The 14,928-nt window shown below is 40.7% G+C and overlaps 1 protein-coding gene across 5 annotated transcripts in view; it reads right to left on the bottom strand.

Moving 5' to 3' along the window:
• The window catches only part of Adamtsl3 (ADAMTS like 3), a 336,164-nt gene that overhangs the window by 194,339 nt on the left and 126,897 nt on the right, over nucleotides 1-14,928 (bottom strand). For all 5 annotated transcript variants that reach the window (XM_045145013.1, XM_045145012.1, XM_045145015.1 and 2 more), the window contains exons 5-6: nucleotides 9,356-9,401; nucleotides 2,033-2,269 (exon numbers count right to left, since the gene is read on the bottom strand). In XM_045145013.1, coding sequence (XP_045000948.1) covers nucleotides 2,033-2,269; nucleotides 9,356-9,401 — 283 coding nt within the window. The remainder of the gene's footprint in view (nucleotides 1-2,032; nucleotides 2,270-9,355; nucleotides 9,402-14,928) is intronic.

Here is a 14,928-nt window from a genome sequence, read left to right as displayed (position 1 = left end):
GATAGATAGATGATAGATAGATGGCCAGCTAGAAATCTAAGTGCAGGAGACTCAGGAGATGATGTCTCAAGGTAGGGTCATCAGCTGTGGCAACCACTCACTGAAGTGGGGAATGTTGGTAGTGGGGAGGATGGAAATATGTAGGAGCAGAGGGTGACTGGGAAATCTCCATCGTCCTCTAATCTTTTACTTGAGTACCTACAAATGTTCTTAGAAGAGATAGATTCAAGCTAGGCGTGGTGGCACACGCCTTTAATCCCAGCACTCGGGAGGCAGAAGTAGGAGGATCACTATGAGTTCAAGGCCACCCTGAAACTACATAGTAAATTCCAGGTTAGGCTGGGCTAGAGTGAGATCCTACCTCAAAAAAAAAAAAAAAAAAAAAAAAAAAGAAGAGATAGATTCAATGTAGGCTTTGAAGGGAGACTTGACAGGACTTAGCAATGGATCAGATGTGTTCATTGAAAAGGAAGATACCAGCTTTTCACAAAAGCTGAGTCATAGAACCAATTATACAATCAGCACACGCATGCAAGAAAGTATGGTGGATATATACAGTGGAATTTTATTCAACCATCAGAAAAGAATGAAATTACATAATTTTCAGGAAAGTGGGTAGAACTTGAGATCAACATGTTAAGCAAAATAAGCCAGTTTAAAAAAGACAAGTATTGCACATTTTCTCTCATGTGCAGAATCTAGGATATATGTAGATAGATAGGGTCATAGACATAGATAGATATGGATATAATGAAAGTCAAAGGAAAACTAGACATAGGGAGTCTACATGGAGGAAGCGGGAGGAATAAAATAGGATAATTGGGAAGAAGACAAATATTGCATATTTCCTCTCATACACTCTATCCATCTATCTATCTATCTATCTATCTATCTATCTATCTATCTATCTATCTGTCTACCTACCTACCTATCTAATGACATAAAATCTAGAGAAGCCATTTGGGAAAGGAAAGGGACCAATAGGAATGGGGAAGGGGACGTGGTGAATATGAAGTACAATGAAACCCATATATGAAAATATCACAGTGAAACATATTTTATTGCATTTTAACTAAAATAATTAATAAGGTAAATAAAATTTAAACATTAAAAAATAATGATAAAGGCTGAGATGAACAAGTGCAGGCTATTGTCTAGCAGAAGGGTGAGCAGAGTTGAAGCGTGTCTGAGGAGCAAGATCAAAGCATGTCTGTCTGTCTGTAAGTGTGGTAAGTCTGAGGCTCCGTGCAGTGCCTGACACTTGGTAGGCAGCTGTGCCGCACCCATGGTGTGGTGACTGCTATTGTCATGAGCATAATAGGGGGATGAACTACTAGATATTCATTGTTTTGAAAATGTTCTTCAGAGATCAAAAGACTAGAGGTGGAATTCTACCACTTTCCTGCAGTCCACACTCTGTCTCGGAAACCTATAATCCTCACACTCGTTATTCCCCCTGGAATGTATGCCTTAGCTCCACAACCACAGCTTGTACCCAACATGCCTGTTGAGATGCATCTTTGCTGGCAGCATCTCAGTAAACATGCCCTTGCTCCCAGAGACTGGTATTGCCCTACCAAAGCAGTGGTATTCTGTGCAATCATAGGAGCATCAATAGCAAAGTCTTGGGCCTCACCCCAGCAGACCTATTGAACCAGAAATTCTGGGAGTGGGAAGGGCTTCATACTGTCACAAAGCCTCTGGGGACTGTGCTTGCAAGCTCCAGTGGGAGGATCACTGCTCTCGAAGTATCACAAGTCATAGACTGAAATCCTTGGGTTATCCTTGGGCAGAATTCACACTAACAAGTCAAACATGATTGGGACGCTAGGCATTCAGATCTCAAATATGTTTCAGAGATGAAAACAAAGGGGTTGGAATGCTAGCCCTTCCCTGAGTCCTCACATTCTCCAGTAAGAAATATAACATTCTCTACAGCATTTTTACACCGGAACAGTTCGCATTTCTTTGCTAAGGCTGAGCATGACACATCTGGGGCCAGAAGCAAGGATGTGTGGCAGGTGTGGCTTACCTGGCAGATGCCACTGATGCACATGTCCAGGGAGTCAGCATTGCACCGAGTTCCGTCCAGCACTTTGGGGGCCAGCTCTACTACCACGTTCTGTCCCCGCGCATGACACTTGAGTGCGCACGGGGCGGCAGGGTCGTTATATCGTGGAAGCCACTCATAATAACGCCCCTGGTACTGCACGTCATTGTAGGCTGAGCACTGCTGAGCTCGGAAGTCTTCAGCATCCGCAGGGCAGTCCTGTAAACAACACGCAGGGCCATGTGCACATGAGCCAGTGACAAGGTCTGAGCAGGCTACTCAAATCGCCTGGAACCAAGCCCACTTGCTTCTCTCCTGGGAATTACCTTATTTTTCCATTACCTTCCCTCTCTCTCTCTCTCTCTCTCTCTCTCTCTCTCTCTTTTATTTGCAGATGTATATGGGAAGGGAACATGCTAGGGCCTCTCACTGTGACAAACAAACCCCAGATGTTTGCACTAATTTTTGCCGCCAGCTTATGTGTGTGGCTTGGGAAGTGAACCAAGGCTTTGCAAGCAAGTGCTTTAACTGCTGAGCCATTTTCCCAGCCCATACTTTATCTTTATAAAATTATAAGTTTGTGTCTATGCTGTGAGATTCCCCCTAAGCCTCTGAAATGATGACCTATTCAGGAAATTATTTCATTTGCTGTGATCACTCTGATCCAGGACTCCCCCCACCTCCAATGGATACAATACTTAAGTGCTAAATTTTGCCCTGTATAAAAGTTTACAAATGCACTGAACAGCATTTATTTTTATTTTATTTTATTTTTAGCAAGAGTGAGCAAGACTCAAGGGGAGAGAGAGAATTGGTGTGCCAGGGCCTCAGCCCCTGCAGTTGAACTCCAGACGCGTGCGCCACCTAGTGGGCATGTGCGACCTTGTGCTTGTTTCACCTTTGTGGGTCTGGCTTATGTGGGATATGAAGAGTCGAACATGGGTCCTTAAGCTTCACAGGCAAGTGCCATTAACAGCTAAACCATCTCTCTAGCCCACTCCCTCTTTTAAAATATTTTATTTTTATTTATTAGAGAGAGAGAGAGAAAGAGAAAGAGAGAAAGAGAAAATGGGAGTGTAGGGCCTCCAGCCACTGCAAACAAATGCCAGATGCATGTACCACCTTGTGCATCCAGCTCATGTGTGTCCTGGGGAAATGCTGGGTCCTTTGGGTTTGCAGGCAAGTGCCTTAACCACTAAGCCATCTCTCTAGCCCAGCTTCTTTCTTGTTAAACAGGGAGACTAAAGGCCTTTCAATGTTTAAGGAGATTCAAGGTCTTCAGTAGGAACATAAGCATTAGTGGTCTCCCAGGAGCTGGGAAGGGTCAGTTGTCCCAATTTTAGCACCAAACTACCATGTTTTGTGAGAATCTATGTCTGTCCTTTGTGCCAGTAACTATTTAATTCATTGCATTTCACCCTTCTCATGATGCCACCCACTGCTCTTCACTGGTACCAAACGCCTGCCTTCAACTAACCTGTCAGAAATTATGTTCCCCAACAGCTCATAAAGTCTAGTACCCAGTACCCTGGGGAACATTCATAATAAAAAATGCAAGTATTGATGACTCAAGGGTTTTGTTTTTTTGCTAACCCTCTAGATATTTCCAAGGCTAGATGCTGAATGAGACAAATTTTTACTCATCCAAGCTTCATTTATATTATTTTATGTTTTTCTTGTCATGAAAATAATTAATGTTCATTCTAATAACTTTAGAAAATAGTTTATTTTATAAAATGTTACAAACATTTTTGTACTTCAATATTTATACAAATCTTGATTATTTTCCAAGGATTAGTTTCTAGAAATAAAAATTGTGAGCCTAAGTTTATACATATTTTATGAGCTATTCAAATATTGCCAACTTTCCGTCTAAAAAGGTATTATTATCATCATCATCATTAGTGGGCTTTAAATGATGCCTTTCTCAAGCCGGGTGTGGTGGCGCACGCCTTTAATCCCAGCCCGTGGGAGGCAGAGGTAGGAGGATTGTTGTGAGTTCGAGGCTACCCTGAGATTCCAGGTCAGCCTGAGCTGGAGTAAGATCCTACCTTGAAAAAACAAAAACAACAACAATTAAAAAAAAGTTGCCTTTCTCAACTTTTCTTTCCAATTTGGCATTTCTAATCAGAAATGTATAATAGGATTTCACTGCTTTAATTTGTATACTCTTTTTTATTATTCAAGTTGAATATCTAGTCCTGTATATTTGTGCTTTTGGTAACAATCCTTCAAAACTTTCTTGCTTTATGTCTGCTATTGGAATGTTTGGTTTAAAAGCATGTTTAACAGATAAAGGCTATTAATGTTCATAGTGAAGCTATCATTTTTGGAACTATTTTCCTCATATATTTTGGTTTTGGTACTTTGTGAAGTCAAGAATTTTTAAATTTTTATGTAGCCAGCTCCATTAATATTTCCATTTAAGATTCCTTTCTTTTTCAATGGGCTAGAAATCTTTTTCTTACTCTTCCCTGAGGGCAGGTAAATTATAAACACATTTTATTATCCCTTTACAGATTGACAATTGTAGTTACTTATTGTTTTTATGTGTCTCTCTGTGTGTTATGTTTTCCTTTTTCTTTCTTTTCCTTTTTTTCCTTTTTGCTTTGTCTTTTCTTCTTTCTTTCTTTCTTTTTATTTTATTTATTTATGTTTTGAAATACGATCTTACTCTGTATCTCTGGTTATCCTGAAACTCAATAATTAGCCAAGGGTGTCTTCTTATTTACAGTGGACCTCCTGCCTCTTCGTTTCATCTGAAATTTAGTCTGAAGAATGCTATGAGGTAAAAATTTAACTTAATTATTTTTTCTAAACATAGTTACTTATCAATTTTAAGCCAGAATTTTGGAAGTTTCTTTCATGTCTCCCTTGTTTAACTACATTAAGTTTGTGTTTTACTGCTACAATGAAACTAGTCCTTTAAATCCTGGCCAGAGAAACTCCATCTTGCTTCAAACTGTCATTTAGCTAGTCTACATTCCAGAAAAAAAAAAAAAACATGACGTCCTTACTACAGTTGGGCAGTGTTTGCTAACACTGGCAGATCTCTGGTAAGGGCAAAGGCAGAGTGCGCATGATCAGTTGCTTTCCCAGAGTGACTGTCTGTTCTTTATGTCGTTTGCGTCTGCAGGAACCACCACCACTGCTTTGTCAGTAGGTAGTGCTCCAGAATAAAGTTCACATCAATTTTTCTGTAAACTTAGAGCCATATAAAATCAGTGTGGGGAGAAGTTGGAGAACTCAAGGAAGTTTTAGCTATCCATAGTCACTGACCACTCTATAAGCAACACCTAGTAAATTCACTTTACTCATCAAGGTGAGCTGGACTGAGTCACTCTTTGGGCTGTTGGCACCATGTAAGTTTGGGAATAGATATTAGTTTTACATATCACCCCCCCCCCCAAAATGTTATACAACTGTATGTATCCTCTTGCTTTTGTACACTGCCTGAAATACCTTAGAAGTAGGAGTGAACAAATAGACTAAACAAACTTGTCTGGGGATTAGTTGCATTATAATGTGAAACATTCCAAAATCCTATAGCATGTAGGTAATTTTGTTGTCTTAGCCCCATTAAATATTAACTCCGGTCCTGCCTATGGAAATGAGTAAATGTGAAGATGATTAAATTTAGATTTTTTTCCCTCAGGAAATGAGGACTCTGTCCTCCATCTGGTCATATACTGCCTTGAACTTAATTGTTATAAAGAAATATATCTCAGGGAAAGAAAATCAGAAGAATGCTGGGCATCCAAGTGCAGACTAGACTGTTTAGTGGATGCTGCTTTCTAGTAAATTGGGAGGATATTGAAAACCTAGCTAAATGTTTTCAGAAACTATCTGCCCAGCCTGGCTTAGCAAAGGCCAGCTCAAGATAACAAGGGTTTCTTGGGTCTTCATTGTCAATAATTAAGAAACTTGAATGATCAACATTCTCCTACTTTCCTTTTTCTGAGATGTATTTCTTCTTAACAGTCAAGTTCAGGACAACATTTTTTCATTACCATACTTTATGAGCTTTGCCTTGGCTGCATGCTACATAGAACACAAGAGAGTAGAATGAAACAGTCACCCATCAAGCCTGTTCTCTTGGTGGACGTGTATTGACATGTAGGAAACACACTGAAAGTGCAACACCATTGGAATTTGTCAATTTGCAGTAGGACTGTGTTGAAGGGAGTTAGACTATTACCCAAGAGTAAAATGAGAGAATCTATTCGATGGAGTGAAGTCTAGTCTAGATCAGCAAGATGTGATTTCACATCTTGAAAAAAGGCTGTTAATACACTCCCCCCCCCCAAAAAAAAAAAGGAAGCATGTCTCAGAAGGGAGAAGCCTGCCTGGGAAGCACAGAAAAGGAAGAGCATAGAGGAATAGATTAGAAAGGGAAAGGGAAAAGAGTAGGAACGATAAAGAAGAAAAAGAAAAGAAAGGATGAAAGAGCAGGGAACGGAAAGAGAAGGCGAGGAAAAGAAAGAGGCAGGTGCCATAGCCAGTCTATGTTAACTAGCAACCATTCACGAGACCATCCTGGAAGCAGGGGCTCCTTTTCCTAAAGCATGGAGATGGATGGGTGAGCTGTGGGATAACCAAAGGACAGAGATTATCTAAACAGCAGGGTACTGTATACAAAATGGACAATTATTTAAGAAGCTGTTTATAGGCTGGAGAGATGGCTTAGCGGTTAAGGTGCTGCCTGTGAAGCCCAAGGACCCATGTTCAACTCTCCAGGTCCCACATTAGCCTGGAGTTAGATTGCAGTGGCTGAGGCTCTGGCTGCCAATTCTCCCTCTCTGTCTCTCTCGCTCTCTCTAAAACAAAATAAAGAAAAAAAAATGAGAATGATATTTTTAAAAAGAAGCTGTTTATATAGCAGCATTGTATCTAGCTTTGGTTCAGATTCAATATTGAGTTAATTTCGCTCCAATGAGCCAGTGAATGGGGTCCAGAAGGAATATTATTTAGTTACAAGCAAATTTAAATCGTTTTATTTTATCTCAATTATGGTGTCCGTTACATTTGGTGATCCTGCTGTATAACAAATGATAAAATGTCTAGCGGAACAATAAACCATTGTAGGGTGCTAGATATGTATGTGCTAGAGTTAGTAAATAAGACATTGGGAGAAAGTGAAATCTCAGGAGGGATTTGCAGGACAGCGTAATGTAAACAAGGCAGGATACGGACCACCACACGAGTGCCAAGAACCAGTTGAAGGGGGCTGGAGTGATTGCTAAGCTAAAGGGCACTTTCTGCACAAACATGCGGGTCTGAGGCAAGCCTGCAGGAGCCTCCAGGCTGATGTTCAGCGTGTCCGGCAAGGGTGATGCAGGGGAGGTGAGTGGAGCAAGCGTGCTTCCAAAAGTTCCCGGATGCACATGAAGGAAGTTCCTAAGCACTGAGGGTGCGCGCAGGGGAATGGCATAGAAAAGGTGGCAGTTTGGGAAGAACGGTGTGATGTGAGATGGCCCTGACATCTGAAGACTGATACCGGAGGATGTGGCTCCTATATGGTGTAAGCACAACGGCAGTGGAAACAGAAAAGAAAAGATGAACACCCCCAAGAAAAACAGAAATTAGCTATTCATAGGCTCTGTGGGATGAAGTTTCCTTCAAGGGCCACATCAAATGTCATCTTTTCTGGAAAGCCACCAGCGAATCTACTGCTTCATAAAAATATGCCCACACTACAAAAAAAAAAAAAAAAAAAAAAGACACTCTTTCCACGTAGTGATATACTACATAATTTTAAAGATATTTTCCCCTTGCCTCTTCCAAAAGTGACTTTAATCCTATAAACCCTAGAATGTAAAAGAAAAAAAAAAAAACATGAGTAGTCAGTGAATTCAGGTATTAGAGCTCTTGGCTTATATGCATGGTTTCTCCTGGAAACTCCCATTGGCTCCATAGACTGCTGATAAGGATAATTCTTTCCTAAGGCCTGGAGGCCAGACGCTGGCTGTAAGGATATAGACTGAGTGCCAATCAAATCTTAAGTCAGCAGTCACTTGGGAGCCACCACACTACACACAGGCATGTTCTGTTCCCTAATCTTTCAGCTCAAGGCCTCATCTCCCTCGGAACAGGGAACCCGGAGAGCCACTGAACCACAGCCAGATTTCTTAGGGAGGGCAGTGTGCTTCCTTCACCCTTCTCAAACACGGTCTCCTGCACACAAAGGGTGGGCTTCTGAATGCATGTCCCTGCCATTCCGGGCTTCCTTGAGTGCCTGCAGCCAGGGATATCTAGAATGCTCTGCTGTGGTGGGCAGAGTCCTGAAACACAACTCTGGCAGCCCATTCTCTTTAAAGCAGGTTTCTCCCTTATGCTGACTACCCACTTGAGTTGAGCTAGTAGAATATGGACAGGCCCAAAGGATTTCATGTTTCTAACTTCCCTTCGGTTGTCTCTCCCAGTTCCTTCCCTTGCATTTCCGTGACATTTGCTAACTGAATAGTCAGGTCCAGCCTGCTGTTAGTTTAAAGCATAACATTAGCAACTCTTGGGCTCCTGAGTTGTTAAAAGCTACTGTGCTTTAGCTTGTGCCATCTGGAGAATCATTTCATCATCTAAGAAAGCTTGAGCCATTTCCAAGCTCCTTTCCAAAGTAAAAAAAAAAAAAAAGAGCTCTCCAGGTTCTCAGAATTTCCTTCTAATTCCTGTCATTTTGATCACTAATGAGGGAACAGTTTTCTGCATGGGGGAAAAAAAACACAGGATTGGTTCCGTCTATTGATTTCACATTTTTACAATTGCAAAGCAAAGTATTCAAATTCTTTTCAGTGTTGATGAATGTAAAATAAAAGAGCAAGGTTTGTACAATTCATTCTTTCTGTCTGATTCTTGGAGTCACCTGAACAGGGTTTGCAGTGAACAGAATAGGCAGTGTGCAGACTTAGAGGCATCATTAGGCCAGTTCTGGTCTGCGGGTCTATAGTTGTTTTGCGTGGCCTTGCTTGCTTAGAAGAAACAACCATTCTTCCCTGGCCTGCATCTCAGAGACCTTGTGGAGGTTAGGGAGATCTTGACCCAGAAGCGCTTTGATTCCTAAAGAAGCTTCCTGGTGTGTGTATTGCTTCTCCGAAGTCAGAAATTATAAATACGTACCAGGTGACATCAGAAATATGAAATGACCTACAAAAGGTACTATGACTGGATACACAAAAGCTGTTGTCAATTACACAAATATTCCAATTTTCCATAAAGGAGCCCAAGAGACTATCAGTTTTATAGTGTATACTAAATGTTATAATTTAAAACATGATTATATTGGATTACATATTTTATTCAGGGACTTACATGATTACTGCATGTCTTGTATCGGATATTCTGCCCTTCACAATTCCTAAGGGGAAGAAAGAAAACAACGGTTTTATAGAGGTGGAAAGCATTTAAGAATGCAAAAACAAGGCACAAGTTCCCTATAAAATTTTTACTACTGCACATTATCTCAAAGATTCAAAGTTTGAATTCTAAGAAACTAACTTCCAAAGATTAGTGGGGCCAAAAATAAAAAAGGGGAGGATTCCATTAAATCGAGTGAATTCTTTAGGTGATTAGCACAATGTGTAAGTAACTTTATTCTTCACATGCAGTTCTTATTTTGGGGGTCTACAGAATCACTGAAATTAATATCAAGTGTGGGAGGGGACAGGGTTTTTTTTTTTTTTTTTTTTTTTTTTTTTTTTACTATGAGAAAAGAGGAAAGTTGCACATAGAAACATTTGTGAAGCTCAACTCCACCAGAGAATTTCTTTTCCTTCCTTACTTCAGCAAGCCGAGCTAGCTGGTTAGTTAATTAGAGTTGCCTTTCTCTAGTTAGTATAACTCTCTGTTAGATATTTGCTTGAAGCAACACTTTCATTGTATTTCAACCATTGGCCTCAGTAAATAAATGCCACAAAATAATATTGAAGCAGTTTTTTTGGATGTCCAGTATTCAGAACCTACAACTGGTTGTCCCTCTAGCTACTAGCCAAGTTAATCAATTTCCCAGTCATGCATCACCCAGTGGTGCCTCTGTGGTCCTGTGAAAGTGTGCCACCCAGTGACAATGAGGCCGTATTCATTTGCAAAAATGAATGCTATGATGCTTTGATGGTGATACAATTGCCTACTAATGTAGTTGTTGAAAATATTTAATTTCATAAGGAGAGAAATTTCAAGGTGGTGTATAAGTTTACATGAAATAATGACAGAATTGGCAACATGCCCCACAGGTACTCTTTGGTAATTCTCTTTTTACTGTTTACAAAAGAAGTAAAAGCAGTGATGTGCCGAGAAGTGTCAGGTGGAAATAGTCATACAAAAATCTCTTCAAGAGACCTTGACTTAACACTTTGACATCTAATCTTCCAGGCTTTCCACCATGATTGATTTGTAGAATTGAAAATGACTGAGCTGGAGAGATGGCTTAGTGGTTAAGCACTTGCCTGTGAAGCCTAAGGACCCTGGTTCAAGGCTCAATTCCCCAGGACCCACTTTAGCCAGATGCACAAGGGGGCGCAGGCGTCTGGAGTTTGTCTACAGTGGCTGGAGGCCCTGGTGCACCCATTCTCTCTCTCTCTCTATCTGCCTCTTTCTCTCTCTGTCTGTCACTCTCAAATAAATAAATAAAAATAATAAACAAAAAAATTTAGGGCTGGAGAGATGGCTTAGCTGTTAAGCGCTTGCCTGTGAAGCCTAAGGACCCCGGTTCGAGGCTCGTTTCCCCAGGTCCCACGTTAGCCAGATGCACAAGGGGGTGCACGCGTCTGGAGTTCGTTTGCAGAGGCTGGAAGCCCTGGCGCGCCCATTCTCTCTCTCTCCCTCTATCTGTCTTTCTCTCTGTGTCTGTCACTCTCAAATAAATAAATAAAAAATTTAAAAAAATTTTTTAAAAGAAAATGACTGCTAATTTAGTTTTGTATTTGCTTTAATCTAGTACCTTAAGTATTTTTTTCCATTCCATTGATGACTCTTCAGAAAAACTTCATTACCTAATAGTTCAGTAGATTAGTAGTATTTTTGTTACTCAAACATTAACAAATTTACTTATTTATTTATTTATGAGAGTGACAGAAGGAAAAAAGCAGAGAGAGAGGTTGAGAGAAAGAATGGGTGCCAGGGCCTCCAGTCACTGCAAACAGACTTCAGATGTAATTGCCACCTTGTGCATCTGGCTCACGTGGGTCCTGGGGGAATCGGACCGAGGTCCTTTGGCTTTGCAGGCAAATGCCTTAACCACTAAGCCATCTCTCCAGCCCTCAAACTTCTTTTTAAAAAAGAAAATAATAACAGGTTCTTGCTATCTAGTCCAGCTGTCCTAGGCCTCACTATGTAACCTATCCTGGCCTACAACTCATAATCCTCTTGTTTCTGTCTCTAAATGTGGGCATTAGAGGCATTTACTTGTTAACTTGTGGTAACATTTACCATTGCAGCTATTTTTTTTGCTTATTTTATTTATTTGAGAGCAACAGACAGAGAGAAAGAGGCAGATAGAGAGAGGGAGAATGGATATGCCAGGGCCTCCAGCCATTGCAAATGAACTCCCGATGCGTGTGCCCTCTTGTGCATCTGGCTAACATGGGTCCTGGGGAATAGAGCCTTGAACCGGGGTCCTTAGGCTTTACAGGCAAGCACTTAACCGCTAAGCCATCTCTCCAGCCCCATTGCAGCTATTTTAAGTGTCAGGCAATATTTACTGTCTCTTCACCTTGTTTTACAGCTGTTACCTCTGGTAACATCACATCTGTGTTTTCTACTTAGTTATATACAGGAAAATTCACTGGGAAGGAAGGTATGCCATTTTATAAGTTTTGGCAACTCATTTTGTGGGTGGTATGGCAGCTGCCAGTCAGTCCCTGCGAGAGCTCCAGCACTGACAGATGCCCTCCTCCTACCCTTTTGTGGTCAACTCCTCACTCTTGACTCTGGGCATCCACCAATTTGCTTTGTGCTCCTATAATATTGCTTCTTCTAGAATAGAGACTGGCTCTTCTTTTTTCTTTCTTTCTTTTTCTTCTTTTTTTTTTTTTTCAGACTGCCTCTTTTCAACACGGCACAGTTCTACATCAGTAGTTTACATCTTTAACATTTTTAAAATTTACTTGCACATGTGTATGTGCACGTTCCAGGGCCTCTTGCTGTTGCAAAGAATGTTTATCAAGCTTGTACCGGGCACTGGGGAACCAAGCCTGGGCCAATGGGCTTTGCAAAAACGTGCTTTTAACTGCTGAGCCACTTACTCAAACCCAAGTACTATACATCTTTATTTTATTTTATTTTTTTGAGGTGGGGTCTCACTCTGACTCAGGCTGACCTGGAATTCACTACGTAGTCTCAGGGTGGCCTTGAACTCACAGTGATCCTTCTACCTCTGCCTCCCGAGTGGTGGGATTAAAGGCGTGCGCCACCATGCCCGGCTTAGTTTACATCTTTTAAGCTGATAAACTATAATGTATTGTGTTTAGGTACAGCAGTTAGCTTATTAATTCACTAACTGCATATTTATTTCCAGTTTGGGCAACTATGAAAAATACTGTCTATATATATATATATACATATATATATATGTAGGTATATTCACATAAAGGTTTTGTGCATTTATGGTAAATTCTCATCTCTCTTAGGTAAATATCCATGCTGAATCTGCTTTTGTTTTCCTGTGTTTATTTTATTTTGCTTTGCTCTGCTTTTTGCTTTGGTTTTGTTATGAAACAGGGTCTCATATAGCTCAGGGTGGCCTTGAACTCTAATCCCCCTATCTCTGTCTCTTGAGTGCTAGGATTACAGGGGTGCTCCATCATACCTCGTCTTTACAATTAAAAAAAAAAGCATTAGTGAACATCTTTGGTTTTGTTCACATTTACAATAAGCATCAAAACACAGACCATCCATTTCAGTGCTTTTGGAGCACCTTTCTCATGTAGGGGTTTTTAACTCGAGATTGGCTGTTTCTCCAGCCAGGACACAAGTTTGTCATACTATTGAACCTGTGGCTGCCACACAGAAAAGCAGAAAAGACAGCACAGTTGAGATGAGTAGACTGTTTGCACAATCCCTCTCCTCCACTCTATGACACACTACACTGACCACTGACACAGAGATTCGCAGAGAAGTCTTTGTATCCTCTGGTCCAGGTGCTGTATTGTTCTTCACGAGGGCACTTGACTACAGGACCGAGTCAGAAATTCCTACAGGAGAAAATGATGTGCTGTCTGGTACCAAGGGTCCACTAAGTGTTCATATTCTGCGGAATACAGTCTCATCTTTTTACTTGCTGTGGGTATATGATTGAAGTTTGTTTAAATCTTCATGAGACTACACCAGATTCAAAATGCTCAAAAAATACCAAACTAGGATGCTGGCAGGAAAACCAAAATTTTGTGTTTGATTTTGCTTTGCTTTGTTAGCATTTGAAATGCAAGTTCTAGTCCAGATGCATTGAACTGTGTTTCTTTTCATCAATTTTGACTGATAAGACTGGCCCTCTTTGAATGGAATATATTTTTGATGAAAAATATATCTGTATTTTATTTTATTTATTTATTTATTTATTTATTTATTTATTTATTTATTTAGGTTTTTCAAGGTAGGGTCTCACTCTGGCCCAGGCTGACCTGGAATTCACTATGTAGTCTCAGGGGTGGCCTCGAATTCATGGTGATCCTCTTACCTCTGCCTCCCAAGTGCTGGTATTAAAGGCGTGTGCCACCATGACTGGCTATTGAATGTATTTTTAATAAGAAAGCTTTTTTAAAAATTCCCAATGCAGCTGATTCTCCTTGGACTTTCTCTTGGATTGTCACTGTTGTTTCAGGGATGTCTGTAAGCCTAGGGCTAACGCACCTTCTTTCTCCCCCATCACATCTCTTTGTACCCATGATTTCCTCCTACATTTGGTTGATGTCTTTGGCCCAGTTGTGTGCTTCAAGGAAACCTACAGATGTGTCTCTGCATTACGAAGCATTTCCTCTTAGGATTATTTTGTATATGATTGGACTGATCCACTTTTTGTTACATTTTGTCTTTTGAGGCAGGGTGTTGCCTTGCTGTCCTGGCTGGCTGGAACTTGCTATGTAGTTCAGTCCGTCCTTGAACTCATCATCTTCCTGCCTTTGTTTCCAAAGTGCTGGGATGACACACAAGCACCAGAGCTACATAAAAAGACCCTGCTAAAAACCAAAAAGAAGGAAGGAAGAAAGGAAGGGCATTGATTTTCAATACTTACTTCACTTTCCTTTTCATGTGGACAAAAGAGACAACAGCAGAAGTGAGAGTTCACTATAAATTACTCTGTTAATTTTGGGAAAGTGACTATTAGATCAGGGAAGTGATATCTGAAAGCATTTTTTTCCCATGATGACTTCTACTCCTAAATGCTTTTGATTCTAATTTCAAAGAGAAAGGCAAATTTAAGAAGAAATTGTTCCAGAGAAAATAAGAACTGACAATACCAAGATACCAAAATTCTTGAACTATACGTGTGGTGGTTTGATTCAGGTATCCCTCATAAACTTAGATGTTCTGAATGCTAGATTCCCACACCTCTTAGAGGCACTGTATTGTTGGGGGAGGGCTTATGTCTACCAGTGTCCCCTTGCCAGTGTTTGGCATACACTCCTATACCTGATGTCCACCCTCTGCACATGCCATCATTTTCCCTGTCATCATGAAGCTTTCCCTAGAGCCTGTAAGCCAAAATAAACCTCTTTTCCCCCATAATCTGCTCTTGGTTGGTTGATTTCTACCAGCAATACGAACCTGACTGCAACAGTAATATTGGTACCAGGAGTGGTGTTGCTGCTAGATACCTGACTGTGTGGCTTTGGCTTTAGGAGCAGATTTTCAAGAGGAATGTGGAAGGATTTGAACTTCTGGCCTAACAG

This window comes from Jaculus jaculus, chromosome 3 (assembly GCF_020740685.1).
Source record: "Jaculus jaculus isolate mJacJac1 chromosome 3, mJacJac1.mat.Y.cur, whole genome shotgun sequence".
NCBI classification, from domain to species: domain Eukaryota; kingdom Metazoa; phylum Chordata; class Mammalia; order Rodentia; family Dipodidae; genus Jaculus; species Jaculus jaculus.
Note: the sequence above shows the minus strand (reverse complement) of the source record. Positions and strands in the feature narration are given on the sequence as shown.